General features: G+C 45.7%; 1 protein-coding gene across 2 annotated transcripts in view; it reads right to left on the minus strand.

Annotated features, from left to right (window-relative positions):
• Positions 1 to 21,072, minus strand: part of doc2b (double C2-like domains, beta) — a 420,460-nt gene extending 399,388 nt beyond the window's left edge. For both annotated transcript variants that reach the window (XM_038814143.1, XM_038814142.1), the window contains exon 1: positions 20,249 to 21,072. In XM_038814143.1, coding sequence (XP_038670071.1) covers positions 20,249 to 20,564 — 316 coding nt within the window. In that variant the 5' untranslated portion in view covers positions 20,565 to 21,072. The remainder of the gene's footprint in view (positions 1 to 20,248) is intronic.
• Positions 21,073 to 23,835: the final 2,763 nt, after the last annotated feature.

A 23,835-nucleotide genomic window follows, 5' to 3' on the forward strand; every position in this document is an offset into this window, starting at 1 on the left:
CTTAGTTTGATATTCTCTCTTGGCATCTCGGATGGCTTTGCGGAGGTCGTACCTGGATTACTTGTATAGGACAGGGTCGTCTGCCTTGAACGCTTCAGCTCTGTCCTTCAGTAGGGAGTCAATCTCGCGGTTGAGCCATGGTTTCCGGTTGGGGAACGTACGTACTGCTTTCTTTGGCACGCAGTCGTCCACACATTTGCTGATGAAGTCTGTGACGGTGGTGAATGGTTTTGAAGGTGTCTAAGGCAACTGAGTACAGTGTCCATAATAAGGAGTGGGCCGGTGGCACAGTGGTTAGCACTGCTGCATCACAGCACCAGAGACCCGGGTTGAATTTCGGTCTTGGGTGACACTGTGTGGAGTTTGCGTCTTCTCCCCATGTCTCCGAGGATTTCCTCCAGGTGCTCCGGTTTCTTCCCACAGTTCAAAGGTTAGGTGGATTGGCCATGATCAATTTCCCCTTCGTGTCCAAGGATGTGTAGGTTAGGTGGGGTTATGGGGATAGGGTGGGGGAGGAGGGACCTAGGCAGGGTGCTCTTTCAGAGGGTCGTGCAGACTTGAAGTGACAGAGGAAAGCATAGTTAATGCTACAACTAAAGTAGAGTGGTGCAGAGGTGTGCAGAGAAGAATAAAGGTGTAGAAAGGAGTCCTACCTGCAAACAGGTCCTCAGAACAATGCTGGTGGCATTGAATTTCCATGCCACCTTTATCCATTGCTGCTGATTCATTTGTCCACGCACTTATGTCCACTGAAAAGGGAAGAGGAACCCCTTCCGATTGTTCACTCACTCTACACGTACCTCCCTGGCTATATTAGAAATCTAGGGAACTTATCTGAAGTCATATTGTCCAAAAATCAATAAATGATCAATCTCCTGCCAGCTGAGGTGGCACAAGTTACATGTCAAATTATACCAAGTCAAAACACAAGCTCTTACAAAACCTGCAAGTATCTTATCCAGAACTGCTGAAGAGACAGATCCTCAATCGACCTAGTCCATCACATAATTGTTTCTGTATACATGGCATGAGTTGTGTACTTCAGGGTCTCCTTTGTCCAAATCGCTGGTACTTTTAAGTTACCGTGTCTACACTAATTACCACACTAATGCCACACGTCCTCATTCAGCCAATGATACTGAGAGCACCTCCTTTACTGGCATCAAGATGTGTATAAAGGCAAGGTTAGACACTCTATTCTGTAGTGTGTCAGTTTCTCTTGAAAGAAGAATGCAAATGAGTTTGCCTATGTCTTACTGAATGGTTTTGAAGGTGTCTAAGGCAACTGAGTACAGTGTCCATAATAAGGGGTGGGCCGGTGGCACAGTGGTTAGCTGTGGACAATCAAGGACCAATCCTTGATTGGTCTCGCCACAAAAACATAACATGTGGTGATATCCCTTTCCTACACCTAGATCTCTGGAAACTGTGACAATTTATCTTGAAACCTGGACCTTTCAAGCAAGTCACACTGATTCATCAGAACGAACCTCACTATACTTAACTGGCAAGCTCAACATCTTCTGGCCTTTCACATATTTTCTCTCATAAATTACATACACAGTCAGGACGTCCTAACTAACTTTGTCGTAGCAGAACATTTCTTGATAGATTGCTGGTTTCCTCTGGGCTTTCCCCAGCACTATGCGATCTTGTCCAGCGTCTCATTTGTTGTGAAAAAGCGATGTCAGTTCCGATTATGTGAATTATAGAAGATTGCACCTTGTGGCTATGTTTTTGCAATGTGATATCTGGGCAACCTTTAAGCAAAATGTTCCCAGATTCAATCTCTCGTGGTGAAACCAAATTGGATGTAGGGCCTTCCTTAATACAGTGAATGATGTTGACACAGTGAGGACTATTTTCCCCTGAAAATAAATACCAATGTAATAATGTCACTTGCACAGAACAAAAGATTTATATCTGCCATAAAATAACTATGTTCTGTACTGGACCCACCTTCACTCCATTTTTTTTGTCATTGTCAAGCTGATCATCAGAAAGAGCCATCAAATGTAGACTGCTTTTCGCACAATATGCATTCTGTCCTTTCTCATATTGCTAAGGCGTCTGGCTCATGAATTACATTGATGTCAGATAAAGATGACAAGGTGCAAAGAAGTTGGAGAGCTGGATTTCAAATCAATTATTTTAGATTAAAGGGACTTAAGCATGCTTGTTTGGAGGTGAACTGTATGCTCGGGCTAGCTAAATGATTTATAATATTTTTGTGACTGAGTTTGAGTAAGGTGAAACAATAGCATGTGTGTAGTGCATGTACGAGAGAACGAGTGACTGAAGGGGAATTTTTAACCATCGGGTAATTGAGCAGTGAAATGGGTGAGTTGGCCGACGGTGGGAGGCACCCTCTACTTTGAGGGCTCAACCCGTGCACTCAATGATCCACAAAATGCAGACAGACATCTTGTGGCTGCTCGCCAGCTCTGGGCTGGTACCATATCAAGCAGCCATGGGGTTGAATGGCTGGGAGAGAGGTGGGTCTGGGGCGCGTTGGGAATTGGTAGGGTTGCGGTGGGAGGATGCGATTGTGCCCACATTAAAGTTTCGGGCCCACTGCTCCCTCTGTCCTCACCAAATTAATCTTGACATTTGGCCAATTTTCAGGCCTCTTCCTCATGACTACCATCATGGCACACAATCCCCTCAGTGCAGCATGAATGGTGCATTGGGCCCTGATGCACTTCATTCGAGCTCCATTCGCATGGAGTCCAGAGGTTTCGATCTCAACCGGTACTACGGCCCCTCAGCTGAAGGTCCCAGGTAATAAGGTGGTTAAGCAGGTTCAGGATATAGTGTGCCCATCACCTTGCTTTTACCTTCACGACTGTGCTGGGTGGATGGACTTTTATCCCTACTTAATTTTTAATTCAGTTTTGGGTTAAACAAATTTAAACTCCTCAACTGAAACTGGTTTTCCATTTCATTCATGGGCAAAACTCCAGAAAGCAACAAATAGCAAATAAAATGAGCTAGTTTTTAATGATACCAAGAATATTATAAATCGTGCCAGGATTCCGTACAAGTAAATTTGAAAACTTAATTAATTTTTTTTGAAATAAAGCATATTGCTTCACTAAGTGCATGCAGGCAATAATGAATTGGCTTAATGTTTAAATAGCTTCCAAGTGCAGTACACGATCGAAGGGCAAATTAGCCCTGCTGCAGAATCCCTGCTGGGTAGTCGCCTGTCTTAATCAGGCGGGAACCTCAACAATCAATGCAATTTGGGATCCTATGATATACATCAGGCCCCACAATTGTAATGGTCAAATGGTAGAGCATATGCCAAGGATCCACCACCACCCCTCTCCCTCCAACCCCACCCCCTCACCAAATGATGACAGAAAAATGGAAGAAACCTGAAAAGGTTAGCACTAAATGTTTTAATTATTAAAAAACATGAAACAAAATAACAAATATTCCACAGGCTTCACACAAATGAAGGAAAGTTGTGATGGAGACAGGACCATGAAGGATAAAATCGCAGGTACCGATAGCAGAATGGCCGGAATATTAAATAATGACTTTGCTTCAGTATTTACCGAGGAGACAGATCAAGTGGACATGACATCAGAAGATCAGATTACAAATGAAATGACTACATTTGAAATAAAAAAATATAGAAATATTAAATATACCAATGAAATTCAAAGTTGATAAAGACTCTGTCCTGGACAGATTAAACCACCCATTTTAAACTAATCTAAAGGAGACAGCAGAGGCACATATTTCTTTTTACACATATTTAATACTTCAATAGAAAAAGCTGCATTGTCAGAGTGGGGGGGATAGCTAACACAATATCCATATTCAAGAGAGATAGAATATCTCCAGGGAACTATAGACCAGTCAGCTTAGAATCAGTGGTAAGGAAATTTACAGAACCGTATGAAAGGTGAAAACCTAGCAACCAAAAAGGTAACAATGTGGAGCCAGCATGGATTTCAAAAGGCAAAGCCTTGGCCAACTTCACTGAATTCTTTGAAGAGATATACCAGAGAGAGCAGACTAAGATAGTGCTGTGAATGGAATTAAACAATGAATTCCCAAAAAATTTCAATAGGGTGCTACGTTTAGCACACTGGGCTAAATCGCTGGCTTTGAAAACAGACCAAGGCAGGCCAGCAGCACGGTACGATTCCCGTAACAGCCTTCCCGAACAGGCGCCGGAATGTGGTGACTAGGGGCTTTTCACAGTAACTTCATTGAAGCCTACTCGTGACAATAAGCGATTTTCATTTCATTTCATAATAGACTAATGAATATGGCGTTAAATTGCAGAATAGGTTGCCAGTTGGCTGCAAGACAGAAAGCAGAGAGTATAGGAGTAAAGAGCACCTATTCAGAGTGGTCGCAGGCGAAAGGTGGTAGGAACATGGTGTCCACGTTTTATATGAATGATTTAAAAAAAAATTTGAAGTGCCCAATTCTTTTATTTCCAATTATGGGGCAATTTAGCATGCCAATCCACCTGACCTGAGCATCTTTGGATGGTGGGAGTAAGACCCACGCAGACACGCGGGAGAATGTGCAACCTCCACACGGACAGTGACTCGGGGTCGGGATCGAACCCGGGTCTTCGGCGCCGTGAAGCAGAAGTGCTAACCACTGCACCACCCTACTGTCCTATTATATGAAAGAATTGGACACTGCAAGCAAAAACACATTCTGAATTTACAAATGACACCATATCGGGTTGGATAGTCAATATTGAGGAGGGCTGCAATGAATTGCAAGAAAACATTAAGAAATTTGCAGAATGAATGTACAATTGGCATCGGAATTTCAATATATAGACACATATGCGATATTACATTTTTTGCCAAGAAAAATGAGGAGGTTGCATATAACTTGGAAAGTAGGAATCTAAATGAGTTGAGGAGCAAAGGGATCTGGGTATACAAATACACAAGTCACTAAAAGTATTTATACATGTTAAAAATGTCATAAAGTAACAAACCAAGCACTAATTCTAGAGGAATAGATTTGAACACAAGAGAATGAATGTGAAACTTGTAGCAAACCTTGCTCAGGCCATTCTTGGAGTACTGTGTACAGCTCTGGTTGCTGTATTATCAAAAGAATACAGAAGTATTGGAGAAGGTATGAGGAAGATTCAACAGGATGAGACCAGTGGTGAGCTGAGATAAGCAGACTTGTGAGTGCTTTTACCTGTTACCCTTATTGAAGCACTGAGCCCCAAAGAAAGCATTTGCTTGACTGACAACACTGGTCTTTAATCTCTGCGGTCAATTTTGCAATGTTTACTTATACAAGGTTAAGTGATTTCAAAGACTTACAGTTTAAGAGCTCTGGATGATTGACACTTTTATTGGTCTGCAGTGAATGGCCTTGTTTAACCTAGTAGAAAGTAATGAATGAATGATTCATTTTGAAAGTGTTTTTTACACATCCTACTGTCATTATAGGGTTCTTTGGTTCTATACGGTGTATTATCGATCAATGGGCATTGTTGGTAGGTTTAAAATCAATAGGTTCAGATTGACCTGACCATTTTGTAGTCAGATTCAATACATTATTTAATGTAGGAAGATAATTTATGGTCAAGAAGCCATTTTGAACCACCTCAGGGGATATTTTAAAACTAACCAGTTGCTGCGTGGTTGGAAACCAGCCAGGAATGATTGAACAAGTAGTGAGCATAAATTGTAACACAGCTGAAGAGTAAGAAATGGATCAATAGATGCACTGGGAGCGGCTGGACATATAACTTGTGATCGAATGTTTTATGCTTTAAAATAACACACATAACTAATTTTCTGTTTAAGCTTAAATATGCTATTTGTACATTATGAGACTGTTCATTGACATTGAAAATTATGGATCTCAAGATAGTCTAGAAAGATAAGGGGCGGGATTCTCCGGGAATCGGCGGGGCGGGCAGAACGGCGCAGTGGAGTGGCGGGAACCACTCCGGCGTCGAGCCCCCGCACCTTCAGGGGCTAGGATGGCGCCGAATGGTTTGCACCCCGCCGGCCAGTGTGAACGGGTCCGCGTATGCGCGAGAGCGTCAGCGTCTGCTGACGTCATCCCCGCGCATGTGCAGGGGGGGGGGTTCACCTTTGTGCCGGCCAATGCGGAGGCTTACATGGCCGGCGCATAGGAATACAGTGCCCCACGGCACAGGCCCAACCGCGGATCGGTGGGCCCCGACCGCGGGCCAGGCCACTGTGGGGGCACCTCCCGGGGCCAGAACCCCCGCGACCCCCGAAGAACCCCAGAGCCGACCCACGCCTCCAGGTCCCGCCGGTAAGGGACAATCTCCAATTTATTCCGGCGGGACCGGCATAGAACGGGCGAGACTTCGGCCCATCGTGGGCTGGAGAATCGCCTGGGGGGGGGCCACTGCCAGCGGCTGCCGACCGGCGCGCACAATTCTCGGCCCCGCCAAATCCCCGGTGCCGGAGAATTCGGCAGCCGGCGGGGGTGGGATTCACTCCGACCCCCGGCGATTCTCTCACCCGGCGGGGGGACGGAGAATCCCGCCCTAGGTGTGCTGAGCTTCATGACCTTGGGAAGCTACATTAAGATGGGTAAAGAATAAGGCATCGTATAACACAGGCATTGTCCAACTCGGGGGCGCGACCCACAAGTGGGTCGCAGGCCGGTGTCGGGAGGGTCGCGGAGCCGTCCGTTGCGGTGCTCCCGATCGCGCAAATCTGTGCGCAACAGCCGCAGCAGCCGGCTGTTAAAAATGGCGGCTGCAAGCAGCCTTCAAAATGGCCACGAACATGTAAACAAAATGCGGCTGCACTGCGCACGTGTGCCGATGATCGGGCACGCATGCACAGTGCGGCCATTTTGTTTTTTAACGCTCACAGCTTTTTGTTTTACAAGTTCGGGGGGGTTTATTCATTTATTTTATTCATTTAATGTTTATTTTTTTCATTTATTTTATTCATTTTATTTGTTTTTACAAGTTCGGGAGGGTTTTATTTGATAAAATTTTACAGGAAAAAAAATGCAGAACTTTGCACAGATGGAGATTCCATACTTTCCGACATAGGAAGGCTTCACCTTCATCCAACAGGTTCCATTGGAGGAGCGTGTACCAGGGCCAAAGGGACCCAAAACCATTTCCTCCATTTTTGTCAGCAGCAAACAAGGTAAGAGAAAATGGTGGGTCGCGCAGGTCGGCCGGCGTGGGTCGCGAAGGTCGGTCGGCGTGGGTCGCAAAGGTCGGTCGGCATGGGTCCCGAAGATTGGCCAGTTGGCAAAAATGGGTCCCCAGAAAAAAAGTTTGAAGAACACTGGTATAACGCATGGGAAGATGTTCACATGAAACATCTTGAGAAGCCCCATTGTGTTACTGTTGTATGGGAATATAATAATCATAGTAATAATCATTATTGTCACAAGTAGGCTTACATTAACACTGCAATGAAGTTACTGTGAAACGTCCCTAGTCGCCACATTCCGGCACCTGTTCGGGTACACAGAGGGAGAATTCAGAATTTCCAAATCACGTAACAGCACATCTTTCAAGACTTGTGGGAGGAAACCGGAACACCCGGAGGAAACCCATGCAGTCATGGGGAGAATGTGGAGTCTCCGCACAGACAGTGACCCAAGCCGGGAATCGAACTTGGACCCTGGAGCTGTGAAGAAACAATGCTTCCCACTGTGCTACTGTGTTGCCGAAGCTTATCTGTGTTAGGACCAATTATAAACCAGCAGACAGTTAAGTTAATCAATTATTGTTTGAGAGTCAGGATAATTTGAGACAGGAAAATATGAGTTGAGGATATAAATTGAAGGTTTCAGGAATCTATCTTTGTTAGCATGTTACCCACATACTGAGTGTCTTGCAGACAGAGGGTTATCATCATTTGACGCCTTCAGCCTCAATCAGCTGAGGAATCCGCGAGAAATCTGTTGCGTTGTTAAGTTAAGCTTTTCCCTTTTATTGTTAATTGAGCTTTGGCTTCCATCTTAGCTTGTTACTTTCTACCTTTCATTTGACAATAAATCTTTCGAATTTGCCACCTGAAGTGTTCAATCTTACCTAATGGTTAAGTCTAATGTGAACAAAAGGATTTATTAGATAATTCACAATTGGGGATTTATTGCAAGCATGTTATACCCCATAAATTACCTTCGACACTGGCGGAAGGACAGGACACTGGTTCGGTTGGTAAATATTTTAAAAAGTTAAGATGAATAATAGTGAAAAGCTACATGTTAGAAACTATTAATTTACAATTGCAGATGTTAAGATGAAGCATAACATCTTTTCCCAGTGCAAAGCAAAACTGGATCGTGGGTCCAGTGATGAAATTCAGTTGCTGCAGTCAGAATACTTATTAAAAAGTGACAAGTGTCCAATGTCAGGACATTCTCGCTTCCATTGAAGGTAAAGTTATAATAATAATAATAATAATAATAATAATCACTTGTTGTCACAAGTAGGCTTCAATTAAGTTACTGTGAAAAGCCCCAGTTGCCACATTCCGGTGCCTGTTCGGGGAGGCAGGTACGGGAATTGAACCCGCGCTGCTGGCCTTAGTCTGCATTTCAAGCCAGCTGTTTAGCCCCCTGTGCTAAATCAGCCCCTGTTGACAATAAGGCCAGTGAAAGTTCTGAATCTCCTGGTGCGTAATGCACGTTATTGTGCTGGCAAAGGTGAAGAGGTATCCAGATTAAGGATGAAATAATCCTTGAGTTAGAATAGCTGATAGCTAAGGGAAAGGAGTTCAATTTAAAAGCAAAGTGTTTTTGTTGTTGCGATTGGTCAAGGGAACCCAGTTCCAGGTTTTCCATCAGTACCTGCGGAGTGCATGTCACGCTGGGTGGGATCAGATCTGCCATCACAACTCGAGATGACTCGGGTGGAAAGGGAAATGTTTGAAAATACGTTTTCCCTTCCGCCAGCTGTACCTCCAACTCTCCGAACCCCTCTTACCCTTTACTCCCCAGAATAGAGGGATCAGCGGGAACAACCCATCCCAGTAATGGCTAGAATAATGGTCAAAGATCAGTATGGTGAAGCAATGATGGAGGAGGAGCTGTCTGTCTCTCTCTCACACACTGAAATACAAGCCTGTATTAAATAGCGAGGGAAAGTTGGTGCTGGAGATGATCCCCAAGATGTGAACAGACGGTGGAAAGATTTTAAGCAAGGTCATTCAGAGTTAGAAGACATGGATTTAAAATGCATTCTCTTGGCTGCCTGCTCCAGAGGGTTGAAAGAAAATGCAGATACTGATGTCTACCATCTCCCCGCTTCAGCAGAAGTAGTGGCTGCTATTTTCTGGTCTCTGGGTATTGCCAACGTGGATTTACATGAGAAAATGAAAGAAACAAAGCAGCAGATTACGGAGTTGCCCCAAGTCTTTGAATGCATGATTTATATGAGCGCACTCAGTTAGTACAACCTGGAACTGTGGCAGGAGGGAAGAATCAGTCCAAGAATATTAAAGTGCCACAGCTTGGCATCGGGGCGTGAGGGGCTATAGGGATGGGCTGCAGCACCGAGAAACATCCCACTATCCAACGGGACTATGCCCTTTTTTTTGCCATGGGGAGATTCCACTGAAGCTGCATTTAACAGGGGTTTCCAAGGTGTCTCGCAGATTCGGCCGCCATTTTATCCTGATGTCCCGCACTTTCTCCCCCACCTTTCAGGCACCCCTGTTTTTCTGAACTTACTTCACCGCTCCAACTTTAGGGAGAGCCCCGGGAATGCACCCTCACCCCCGCCTCCCTGGTAGGTCCCTCAGCCTAACCCCTGGCAGTGCCAACTTGGCACCGGGACACACTGGCACTGCCATCCTGGCAGCCTGGCAGTTCCCCTCGCACCCTGGAAGTGTCACCTTGGCACCCTGGAAGTTTTCCTAACTCCCATCACCCGCCTCGTTGCTGAAATTTCAGCCCAATGTTTCCACTTGTGGGGGACAGCAAAACTAGAGACCATCTGTCTTAGATAGCTACCGAAATAATATGTTTAAGCTCTTATCTTTTAGAAAACCTTTAGTTCTTGTAAAGTCCTATTTCATTGCTTCTACCTGATGCATTTTATTCACAAAACAATCGACTAGGAGTTGGCTCCTGGCAGTTTGCCATTGCAAATCAAGTGCTCACGCTGGCGCCGATTAATACTCCTTTTGAGTATTTGAGGCCCAACCAGACAACTTGCTGGCAAAGAGGATTTCAATTTGTGGTCACTTTGCCATAGGCAAGAGCTTACGTCGAAGTGATTTGGAGAAAATGGTTTGGAGAGAAGGGAGACAATCATGACAGGATTCCAGCTATCCATGAGGAGGCAGCGATCCAGGAAAGGACTGGCCTTCAGCAGCGAAGCAGCACCAGGATAAACAACCCTGCTCCTCCCATCCCCGCGTTCAGGCAAGTATTTATGAATAACGGATCGTTTTGGTGACAGCTTCCAGAGTTCCCATGAAGAACTGTTGGTTCGATCACAAACGGCTCACGTTTTCCTGAATGCCGCTGGCCTGAATTTGCATTTGCAAAAGGCGTTTTGCCTCTTTCAGGTGCAAGCCCTGGATGCCTCTTTGGCCACCATAATGGGTTGAGTAGTGTACTTCCGGTATGTAATGAGCACCTGTGCTTTGCCCCAGCCACCATCGTGGATTATTAGGCACTCATTTTGCGTCTGAAAACTTGTACAGCACTAACGACTTTGAGACCTTGGAGGGCATTTTCCACGTCTCCCATGGTGCGCTTTTTGGCGGCGGGAAACGGCCTGCCGCTGGCCGACGGCGGAGTATTCTGGTCCTGCCGCTGTCAATGGAATTTCCCATTGAATACATCCTCCCCCCCCCCCCCCCCCCCCCCCCCCCCCCCAAATCCCACCACCAGGAAACCCATGGCAGGAGTTAGCTGACAGCGGGACTGGAAGATCCCACTGGAGAGAGTAACTGGAAAATGCCGCTCCCCCCCCCCCTATCCATTGGTGAGATGCATACCTAATTTCTGAGAAATCAGGAAGTGAGCCATTCGGAGGAAGACACACTAAAGCAGCTGGCCTCAGACGGACTGAAAATTAGCTTCAGTGCAGGTCGGCACATGTAAAGGTCAATGCAGCGGCACCATTGACATGACAGGTCACTTTGGGCAGAATTCTCCCAAGCTGGTGCGTTGAGTGGGGCGGGTGAATGTGGCGTGAGACCCAGAAATCAATTTCATGGCAGAGTGAATTTACAGCAGCATCGTCCGTTGGTGCCTTCCATGGCGGATCGGAAAACCCACCAGAGGCTGGCATGAACCCCCCCCCCCCTACACACCAGCTTCTATGTGATGCCAGCAGGAGAACACTCCGGTGTGAAACACGTTTGGCGTACAGATGTCAGGACTCACCTGAACAATACCGGGGGCTCACTGGAGTTCAGGATGGAGGCTGCAAGCAACCATGAACCCTGGAACGCCACAGCAGTGGGCCAGGGAGCTTCTGCAAGCGGACTTTCCAGATTAAGTGTTCTGGAGGTGATCCATCTTCCAGCTTCAGAATGTTCCTGCAGAAACAGCTTTGTTTTCAGGAGGTTCATTTTCTGATCTCCAAGTGCCCCCCGGAGAACTACATTTTTAGGTGGCCGACCTTGTTTCTTCAATAGTGGGTCAATGATATTGGATGCATTTTCAATATGGTACCCGGACACGACGACAGACTACGTGCTATCCAGTGTTGTCTTGCGAATGAAATACGGTGCAAAACACCCGGTTGCATAATTGATGAGGTTGTGGACAGAAGATTTGGCATGTTTTCCTGCTTACCGCCACATTCTCACCTCCGCCCCAACACTGAGTCTCAAAATGGGGGAATTCCATTCATAATTTCCTCATGTCAGAGACTTCCTTCTGCTCGGCAATCCCACCAGCAAGATGAAAACAGACAACATAACTCAACGTGCAAAAATATCATTTCACAGGGCGGCACGGTGGCGCAGTGGTTAGCACTGCCGCCTCACGGCGCTGAGGACCCTGGTTCGATCCTGTACCCTGGGTCACTGTCCGTGTGGAGTTTGCACATTGGGAACTCTAAATTTATTTTTAAAAATATAATTTCAGAAATTCCGTTCATTACCAGTGCCAACCATAGATGATTTGTGATTGAAATGATTGGTCTACTTCAAAATCCGAAAACTAAAAACGGCACTTAAGGAAAGTTGTTGGTAACATTTGCTTCATGTCTAATAGCAGAATTCACGGGTCTGGATTGTCCGTTCCTGAGACTAAGGGCGCGATCTTCCGGAAAGATTTCCAAGTGTTGTAGCGAGTGGGAATTGCTGCGAGTTTCCTGTCGCTCAACCCAGCGAAACCGACATGCAATTCAACGTTAATTGCTCCACTTAAGGGCTTCTTGACGCAAAAAATGTCTCGCTAGCCGATTCACCAGGACTGCGTCGCTAGCCCCGCCACTAACAAGGTCGAGCAGCACTTAAACTGCACTTTCTTAGCCAACCACAGCCAGCCCTCAATAATGCCACCAACGACTCCGGCCCCAAGATTCAGGGACGCTGACCTGGGGAGGCCCCTGGACGCAGTGGAGACCAGAAGGGATGTCCTGTTCCCCTGGGGGTCCCGGAGGGTGAGCCACAAGGCAGCTTGTGCTGCCTGGGATGAGGGGCCGGCAGCCATTAGCTCCAACAGTCTGGCCAAGAGGACTCGTCAGCAGTGCAGGAAGATCAACGATCTACACCGGGCAGCACGAGTGAGTAGACATCAACACCACCCCCCCCCCTCACCTCACCCCCCAAGGGAGCATCATCTCCCAATGCTCAAAGTGACCCCCAGTCCTCCCTCCCTCTTCCCCCCAACCCACCCTGACACCCCCTTTCCCACCACTGAACCAGTGGGGAGGGGGTGGGAATTGGGGCTGGACGGGGCGGCACTATCTGGAATGGGGTATTGTGCAGCACATTAAACAACTTTTTGCACAACCATTATGATGCCTCTATCACTTTCTTCCGCAATGCGGACCCTTTGCCCATCTCTCGATGCAATCCACCCCCACCTCCATGGTGCCCACTCAGCCTCCCAGCCATGGACATGTCCCCGGAGCTGTGTTCCATCCACTGGGTGTTCGGATGTTGGCTGCTGCGTGTGTGGTTTGCCTCCTGAAGTGTTCAGGCACAGTGTGATTGGATCAAGGTGCATGCATCAAGGTGTGATTGGGCTGCTCGGCAATGACTCCCACATGCTACATGGCCCGCCCACCCACGGGAATCCACTGCTCACTTACCCATGATTGCCAATTCCCAATTAGCGATAGCCTTCAACTGCACAGCCAGAGTCCGCAGCGGTTGGTGAGGGTTATAGGTGATCGGTGGGGCAGACGGGCAGGGACAAGGGTTACCCCGGAATGGTGTTGGGATCCAGGGGTTGGCATGGTGGTGCCATGAGCGATTGCGCCGCCAGTTGCCCCCACTAGCACCTCCCTCCCCTCCCCCCCCCCACCCTCCCACGCCTGCGGAGGGTTCCCTATACCCAACCGAGCACTGGGGTGGCAAGGCGAGCACACCCGGGCACTTTGCCTGTGAGGAAAGATGGCTACTCAGCTCCTCGGCTCCCCACGGAAGCCCTACCATCAGGTTCACATTTTTCAAAAGGCGCCAGCGTGAGCACTTGCTGAGGAGGCTGATGAATGACAGGAGGCCATTGGATATGGGGTGGCTCTCGTTAACTGTATGGAAATGGGCTTAAGTGGCGATAATTGGTTTCTCGCCACATTACTGCGAGATCCCGATTTTGCCTACTGGAGTGGGCTGGTTACATTGCAAACTGTTTGGCGCCCGGTGTGGATCTCGCTTTTGGCCTCTCCTGCTATTCACTGGCCTTGTTACATTTGAGCGCGAGTGTAACGAGGCCGAAGATCGTGCCCTAAGTGTTGATGTCAGGGCAGGATTCGTGCACTTCCCCGATAGCAAAACGGCCGCCGCACCTGGATTGACTCAGTGACCGAGAGGAGCTAGCACTGGCACCAAGGGGAACATAATTGATACCAATGAAAAATGGTGCGGGATGTGCCGAGTCTGTGGTTGACATTCAGGTGACTGACAAACTACAGCCGTATACAGTATACACATTACCCTCCCACACACATCATACCAGCCAACTAGATGGCACCGGTTCCACTGGAGTATGTCCATCCTTCTGATGGGTTGGCTGGGGCCAATGGGCACCGAGGGGGCATGTCCTGGGGAAACAACCTGTAGTTCTAAGTTCACAGACAGCAGCATGCGTAGCTACATGGCTGCCTTGCAGGCCACGATAATGGTGCTCCGTGCCTGTCCACCCGACCCCACAACCCACCTCCTGGCCACCCCCTGCCATTGGCAGAAGCCCCTCTGGCCAGCGGCACGACTGTCAGCAAACTATGGACACTTTCGTACCCCTTCTCTCTCCCTCAGCAGCGACGGCACTGTCATAATATCCACTCATGTATATCATGAGATGCAGACAGGCAGTGATTGACACACAGGATAACCAATGAACACACATGACACAAAACAACCAATCACCAGACAGGACACCACCACTATAAAGCCCACAGGCCATTAAGGCTCTCTCTCTCTCTCACAGGACACGGCCAGGGAGATAGTCGCAGTGCACAGGCCAATGAACATCATCACCATGTGATAGAGAACTAGTCTGGTCAAGCCAGTAGGACGTTATCAGTTAGGTTAATAGAGTGTCAACCCACAGCAGATTATGTACAGCAATCAACAGGTTCAATAAAACAGTGTTGGACCATCTCCTGTGTTGGAAGCCGGTTTCTCGTTTTACTGCATCCAGTTGCAGTCGATGTTAGACCAGCACAGATAACACATCAGGCACCTGTTTCACGATTTTTAGAAGCGCAAATGAACCGCACCATCGGGAATTCACCCCGGTGAAGGCGGAGCATCGTGGAGGCCCCGAAGAATACCGGGTCGGGCCTGTTAATGATATGCCAACAGTGTTTACTGTACGTGCATTATGGAACGCATTGACGCCGCAAATTGTGAATTGGCGTCAAATCATCGCCCGCCAGGATTTTGGCTTCAAAACCGATCCTCCGCCCAATCACGTTTCCCAATTCCGCCATCAGCCGGAGGAGAATCCTGCCCACAGTTTCACTAAATTAAATGGAACTCTGGTGAATTATATCAACATCAATTGGTTGGGGATGAGATAACTGCACAATGATTATACGGGTCTGGATTGTCCGCCTGACATCGGGGGCTGAGTTAGAATCATACCAAACAGATGTAAAGGAATTCTCCTTCCCAATAGCTGATCCTCAACAGAATGAGTAGTGGTGAATCTCAACTCAGCTTTCAATGAACACAAATCCACAACAAATGATTGATTGTCTATAATTCAGGATTAACTGTGTAGCTTCACTCCCCAATATCACTAGATCGCTAATATTGAAATTGTTAAGCACCACACTAGCACTCCACTGAACTTATGATTGAAACACATTGACAGTGCAGACTTTACACTTGACCGGTCTGATAGACACTTGGAATGAAAGCCCCTTTCTTGCTGTAAAAATGAATCTAAATTGTATCCGAAATCTTAATTCAGCTCCCAAGCACTTCAAGACAGTATTGTTGAATTTCTTTGTATATGAATAATAATCAAAATCAGAAACACCCATAGGGTAGAGTTTTACAGCCCCTCCCACAATCAGGAGCATTTTTCGGCCCCGCCCTCCCTCCACAATGGGACCAGGAAATTTCATCCATAACGTTATTAACCACCAATGGGCAGAAAATGGGATCGTCATGTGGCTGTGAAACTAACAGAAAGCACTTAACTGTCTTTGATGTGGTCCAGGAGCTGTCAATCATAGCTATATGTTTATAAACATTGTGGTTAGTTTCACAGTTGACAACTTCAAAGCCACTTAAGAGTGAAGGGAGAGGAATAAAACAATACAGAGAGCTGGATGTGTGTGGAAGCTATGAATCACAGCCTAGGAAAAGCAATTTCACAGAGAAATTAAGAAAAGGCTTGCAGATCAAAGGTGTGAGGGGGTTAAAACCCAGCTGACTGTTTTTCTGTTTCCAGGAATTCACAGGTGCTGCTTCCTCTGCCGGAGCCAGCAGGTGTATTTGATAAGTTTTAAAGCAATTATATTTTTTCACTGCCTCTGTCTGGACTGCTCTCCAGAAAGGGGTCTCACCTGTTGGGGGTCTCTGATGGGGGGGTCTTCATTAGTGGGTCTCTGGTGGAGATCAGGTCTCCCTCGTATTGTAAGGGGGGCTGACCCAGAAGGTCCCGGGAGGGGGGCTGAATTACATGATGGGGGGTAGGGGGACACGGCAGCTAGACCTCGCTATCGGGCCACCTGCTCAAAATGGCAGCCCAATAGTGGGGTTCTCGAGGGAATCCCTCGCAATCCTTGCCGTGCATAAATTTGAGACTCACTTCCTGATTTGCGCTTCCAGCGTGAGCGCAAATCGAGTGCGATTCAGTTCCGGCATAGTCTCGCAATCAGAGAATCCTGCCCAAAATCTCTGATTGGATCAGTGAAAACGAGGGAATTAAGGAAATAGGTAAAGCCACTTGTCCAGTTAGGAATTTATGTTCCTGGGCAAACGATACTTTCACATAATAACTTCTATATCTCCTCAGTTGACTGTAGCGTCGCAAGCACATACGGCATGAAAAGAGGCCATTCAGGTTAATATGTCTGTGCCAGTGCATTAATGGAGGAATGCATATTTAATCCACTACCTTGCTCTCTTGAGATAGCCTATAGATTCCTACAATGCAACTATTTGTCCGGTTTTCCTTTGAAAGATGCAGTGATGCAATAGCTGCAACCACCTCCTTTGAGGGGTAGATTTTCCCTCAACATGAAGTAGTTCTCCGGCATTCCGGCCAGCTGCCTAAGAGCCAGTAAGAGACTGGAAAACAATTGTGCTGAGGCACAGTATTGGGCAGACCGACCGGCTGGTCCCTGAATTTGGGTTGGGTTGCGGGGGAAGTGAGGAAGGAAGGGGGGCAGGGAGCGGCCCAAGTTGTTTTTCTGAAGAACTCCTGCTTCTCCAGAATATAAATAAAGACTTCGCTTCTGGGTTCCTCTTTAGCTGGACCTTCAGCTGAAACTCAAAGTAGCACTACAACAATCCCTTAATTTCACTGTCCACAACAGTACTCATCTCTCCCCCATCTTAATCCTATGTGTTGCCCCAAATTCCACCCTTCACAAACTTCAACTCACACAAAACCCTCCTGCCCACACCTTCTCCCGTACAAGGTCCTGCTCCCTGATTACCACTGCCATTGTCAAACTTGCTGGATCCACCAAAATCAAAATCCACCTCCCATTTGAAAGATGTCCCGACTGCCAGCCCCCCATCCCTGCTCTGGCCTTGCTCCTTACTACCTCTTTAAACTCCTCCAGTCTTCACCATACCCACCTTCAGCAGCACACCTGTAGCTGCCTTGCCCAATTCTGGAATCTCCACACCATTCTGGAATGATTGCTCATAGAAACACAGAAAACAGGAGACGGAGGAGGCTATTTGGCCCTTCGAACCTCCTCCACCATTCATTATGATCATGGCTGATTATCCAACTGAATAGCCTAATCCCGCTTTCCCCCGTATCCTTTTATCCCCTTCACCCTAAGTGCCATATCTAGCTGCTTCTTGAAAACATACAATGTTCTGGCCTCAACTACTTCCTGTGGTAATGAATTCCACAGGCTCACCACTCTCTGGGTGAAGACATTTCTCCCCATCTGTGTCCTAAATGGTCTACCCTGTATCCTCAGACTGTGACCCCTGGTTCTGGACACAGCCAGCATCAAGAACATCCTTCTTGCATCTACCCTGTCCAGTGCTGTTAGAATTTTATAAATTTCTATGAGATCCCCCTCATTTTTCTGAACTCCACCGAATACAATCCTAACTGATTCAATCTTCATATGTCAGTCTCGCCATCCCAGGAATCAGTCTGGTAAACCTTCACTGCACTCCCTCTACAGCAAGAACATCCTTCCTCAGATAAGGAGACAAAAACTGCACACAGTATTCCAGGTGTGGTTTCTCCAAGGCCCTGTATAGTTGCAGAAAGACAGCACTCGAATCCTCTCACTATGAAGGCCAAAATACCATTTGCCTTCTTTACTGTCTGCTGCACCTGCATGCTTCCTTCAGTGACTGGTGTACGAGGTTAATTCGTACTCTTTGTTTCCTGTCAGCCAACCAGTTTTCTATCCATCTCAATACACTACCCCTAATCCCATGTGCTTTAATTTTACATACTAATTTCTTATGTAGGACTTTGTCAAAAACCTACTGAAAGTCCAAATATACCACATCCATTGGCTCCCCCTCATCAACTCCACTAGTTACATCCTCGAAGAATTCCAATGGATTTGTCAAGCATGATTTCCCCTTCATAAATTCATGCTGACTCTGTCCAAAGCCTGCCCTTTCTACCTCTGTCCCCATCTTCAAAAGCATCCCCAAAATCAATCTCTTTGATTCTGCCTTTGGTCCCCATTGTTGACCCTTCTCCTATCTCCTCTTGATGTCTGTTTACTTCTATTGCTGTGCAATGCCCTGAGACTTTTTTATTGCATTGAAGTTGCGATATAACTGCAAGCTTTCATTCAACCAGAATTGATCTGAGCTCACTGAAATCGCGGTTGAAGATAAATTTCTAGCATTCCTATTAAATTTTAAATGGAACTTGGGTCTTTCCCAGACTGTAACTCATTCAGAGCTGGATTGCTTGATGAAAAAATGGTCTCATATCTTTTAGAGAGACTCCAATCTTAATACAGTATTAATCACCCAATCCAGGACTAGTTGTACAAATCTGTCTGCTATTTACAACCTCAATTCCTCAAGTTGGATACTGATTGTTAATGCAGAAGCATCACCATTTTATATTTTCAATAATGTTGTTTAGAATCAATATCAGTTGGACAGTTAACTCATCAAGACTAATTAAAAAGGATTCTTGGAGATTTCTGCCCTTTTTCTCATTAGGATTACAGATGGCTCTGCAGAATCTGCTCATATACGTTGTGCCCAACATATCAAGTACCTGGTGGGAACTGGCTGGATAAAGCTTTCTTAGTGTATCCTAGGTTGTCTATGTGGATCATTGTAGAGAGATGAATAATACATTTGAAATATTCAGACTGAGAACATCATGTCCAAAAACACAAAATTAAATAAAATTGGGTGTGGTGTTTTTTTCAAAAATGTATTTTCAAATCACCTGTTACATATTAGTATTGGGAATGCCATTAGAACATATTTTGAGTTTTAGGGGTAAATACTTACATTTTTATCTTGCAGCATTTAGTATTACAGAATGTACTGGGCTGAAAATATTATAGCTACATAGCTGACCCTATCCCAGAGCTGGAAAACATCATGCTGATGAGGATCTTCAATTTACGACTGTTTCCACAATACTGGACTACATTTTGACTTGTCGCAAATAGCCAAATCCATGTTATGTGCAACTTTTAAAATATACCTGCAGCTTTCCAAAATAATCTGAAGAGCTTTTTTTGTGCTGCACTGTCAGTTCAAGTACATTTCTATAAATCTGTTTGAAAGCCTGTCCGTTCTGAAATTAATGGGGCTGGGATTTAAAGAATTAAACACACCACTCATATTTAAATAAATAACCCACCCCCCCCTTGCAATGTTAAAATCATATTCTTGCATTTTCTGAAGTTTAGGATTGAAGAGCGAGAAAACCTAATGTTCTGCAACAGTCAAATTCTGAAAAGTCAGCGGTCTACGGTGAAAAATAGATGGTACTTTCACTGGTTAACCATTCAAGGTCGGGTTCATTAAAATGTAACTCACTCTTCCGTGACCTCAGATGAAAAACAAAAGTGCAAAATGCTTTCCATTTTGACTGACCAAAGACCTATTGGTTGGTGTTGAGATAGTTTTCTGATCCATGCTCGTTAAAGGAAGAATCAATGGGACTTGAGAAAGGGGCGGCTAATGGTAGATGGCTTCATCAATCAAATGAAGTTTCACTTTAACACTTTGCATTCCAACCTCCTTTAACTGAAATTTCTACTGTTGCTTGAAATGCCACAGCAGCATTTGAAGGGTTAAAAGTCTGATTTGGAATCCGCTGAAATGCCCAAACTATAGTTTTGTTGTACACTTATATTTAAAGCTCGCAAAAAAAAAAAAACATTAATGGTTTACTGCAATAGCATGCCGCCACAAACACAACAATTAGTTAAGTTATGAAGTAATGGACTTACTGGAGTCATCAGATTCGTAGCCTTCAGCCTCGGTCTCCTCTTCATGTTTGGTAGGTGCAGCAGAAGCAGCTCCATATGCTCCAAATAATTTGTCCACATCATCCTCATCCTTTGGAGCCTCTGAGTGGGTGACGGAAGGCTGGCTGACAGTGGAATGCACAGAGTTGTTGCGGCTCACAGCTGCAGGAAGACCACGAGGAAAACGAGGGAAGTAATCAGAGATTTGTTTAATAGGTTTAATAGGACCTGGACAGACATCAATAGCCATATGCTCCTGAATGCTTATGGCCATTTTCTCTCCTTTTCGGACTGTCATGCATGCAACCCTTTTTAACACAGCAGACAGCAAAAGGAAGAAATAAAAGCCACCGTGAATCCTGAACTGGGCAAAGAGCTCCGGGAGTAAGAAGCCTATCTCACACACAGCAGACCTCAATCGTTAAGCTAGGATGCTTATGTACTTTGAGTTGTAGAAACCCTGTGCATGCTGCCTCACTGTCACAGACACTCCTTATCTTTCTAACACTGCTGCTCAGCCTATGAATGTGTGCGTGTGTGAGAGTGTGTGTGTCTCTCTCTCGCTGTGTATGAGAGATTGATTGGGAGAGGTGGAGACTATGATGTCAGTGGTTAGCAACCAAGCAGTAAACAGGAAGCACTGGAATGAAGACAAAATCAGGTGTGAGCGTGAAGAGAGAGAAAGACAAGAGTCTGTCTGGAGGAGGAATTGGACTCCAATAAATCCTCCAAATACTGAAAGTCATCACCTAAATGAAATATCGTTCCATTTACTGCCAGCTTGGATTGTGTTGAATGACCTGACTGCAGATTATAGCTTCAGTCAAACTGAGGCACTTCACACAGGTCTGTAAATCAGGATTAAACTCGTGGTCGCTCCTATCAGACGATGTGAAGAAATATAAGGAGAGAAGGATGGGTGCCAGTTGTGATAAATAGAGGAGACAGCAGTACAACTGAATGGCATGTTAAAAGCAACATATTGTAAACAAGACAAATATGTTTTGAAATAACGAACAGGAGGAAGGCAGAAGGAATGCAGCAGAATATGGGAGCATATGTTTAACTATTTAAGCTCTTATTCTTCAAAACAGCTTTAAATTTCAGACATTACCATCATGCAGGAGATGAAGAAATATATGTGTGTAAATTTCTAGTGTTAATTCCAAAAGCATAATTGGAAAAAATCCATATTAATTATTAACATAATGTATTGTACAGTTTCATGCAGATTCACTCGTGGTAAATTGCACTATATTTCTAATCCTTCATTATGTTACCAAATACATCAACTGTGTAATGTGTTCTAGTCATCAATTAGAACACCCACCAAATGCAATCTAATAAAAGTACCCAAAGAACGGCAAGCATCATTTATGAAAAATGGACATGCTTTACAAAAGAAATAATCCAACCATTAAGTTCAATGGCAAATAAACAGCTTGACCTTCACTTTGGTAATTTATAATGCCAGCTGAATCCCTCAATTAGATGTTTTTCTTGTAATCACTCACTACTTCATAGATTAATATCCACAGCAGTTGGTACAACGGAACACAATGCAATCTATTATTTCTCTGCAAAAGCTTTCTTCACATTTCCACATGATGCATTCATACCTTGGCAGGCATGGGTATGGGCAGCAAAGAGAATACTGACAGCATTAAGGAAAGTCATGAACTGAGACAGAAACACTGACCGAAGAAAAATGGGAGGAGCTTGTATAGATAAGAAATGACAGTAAATTCAAAACTTTAATATATTCAAACAGTTCAGCAATGTTCTGTCACCACTTGTCGCTCACGATGTAGGTGTTGACAGTCTTGCAATATATTTATTGCCATCTATTATTTCCTATATATCTTCAAACCTCGCTGTCTCAGAGACCTCTGTACAGTTCTGGTCATAAAATAGATTAAAGAATGTTCAAAAATGATTCATTAAGAATTATACCAGAACTGCAAGGTTTACCAATCTGGAAAGGATGAACAGGCTGGGTCTCCTTTCTCTTGGAAAGAGAGTTCCTTAAAGGTATAAGAAGACTTGACATTCAAAGGGAGGGGCTGGTTCAGCACAGTGGGCTAAACAGCTGCCCTGTAATGCAGAACAAGGCCAACAGCACAGGTTCAATTCCTGTACCGACCTCCCTGAACAGGCGCCAGAATGTGGTGACTAAGGGCTTTTCAAAGTAACTTGTGACAATAAACGATTATTATAAAAATAAGGGGGAGTCTTGATGATAATGACTTATTGCCACAAGTAGGCTTCAATGAAGTTAATGTGAAAAGCATCTAGTCACCACATTCCGGCGCCTGTTCGGGGCGGCTGGCATGGGAATTGAACTGTGCTGCTGGCCTGCCTTGGTCTGCTCTCAAAGCCAGTGATTTAGCCCTGTGCTAAACCATCCCCCAGCTCTTGCTAAAATAATAGAAGACACTAGTTAGACGATGCCTGGAATCCCCTGAACAGGTTAGGTCCCCTTATCTAAGGGAAGATATCTTGCCATTGGAGGCCGTCCAGAGAAGGTTCAAATGGTTGATCACGGGTATGGAAGGATTTTCATTTGGGGAGAGGTTGAGAAGGTTGGGCCTGTAGTCACTGGAGTTCAGAAGAATGAGAGGCGACCTATTGAGACTTGGCAGGGGAGCTTGATAGGCTAGATGCTGAGAGGTTGTTTCCTTTCATAGATTTTCATAGAATTTACAGTGCAGAAGGAGGCCATTCAGCCCATCGAGTCTGCATCGGCTCTTGGAAAGAGCACCCTACCCAAGCCCATACCTCCACCCTATCCCCATAACCCAGTAACCCCACCTAACACTAAGGGCAATTTGGACCCTGAGGGCAATTTAGCATGGCCAATCCACCTAACCTGCACATCTTTGGACTGTGGGAGGAAACCGGAGCACCCGGAGGAAACCCACGCACACACGGGGAGAACATGCAGACTCCATACAGACAGTGTCCCAACCCGGGAATCGAACCTTGGTTCCTGGAGCTGTGAAACATTTGTGCTAACCACTATGCTACGTGCTCCTGGGAGTGTCTAAGAGCAGAGGGCATAATCTCAGAGTAAGTGGTCGCCCATTTAAAACAGAGATGAGAAGGAATTTCTTCTCTCCAAGGGTAGTGAATTTGTGGAATTATTTGTCACAGAAAGTGATTTGTTAAGTATGTCCAAGGCGGGAAAGTGGAGTTGAGGATTATCATATCAGATCAATCGTGATCTCAATGAATGCTGGAGCAGACTCGCTGGGTCAAATGGCCTACTTCTGCTCCTACACATTATGGTCTCACATAGAAACAGTGGGCTAATTGACAGCAGCGGAACCCAAAGGACAATTATGAAGGTGGCGACCAATTAAGTGACCACCTCCAGGAGCCCTATCCAATTAATGACTGTGAGTGGGCTCCCAAAGCTGGGCCAATAGGAGATCGTCAGGCTGTCAAAGATTAACAGCCTCAGCGTCAGTGGTGAGCACTGGCAGTGTAAATTGGAGAGCCTACTCAAGGTAGAAGCCTCTGAAATATCTGAAAAAGTGACCACAACTGCTAGACAGAGGGTGAATCCC

The sequence above is a fragment of the Scyliorhinus canicula genome, chromosome 12 (genome assembly GCF_902713615.1).
Source record: "Scyliorhinus canicula chromosome 12, sScyCan1.1, whole genome shotgun sequence".
Lineage (NCBI taxonomy): Eukaryota > Metazoa > Chordata > Chondrichthyes > Carcharhiniformes > Scyliorhinidae > Scyliorhinus > Scyliorhinus canicula.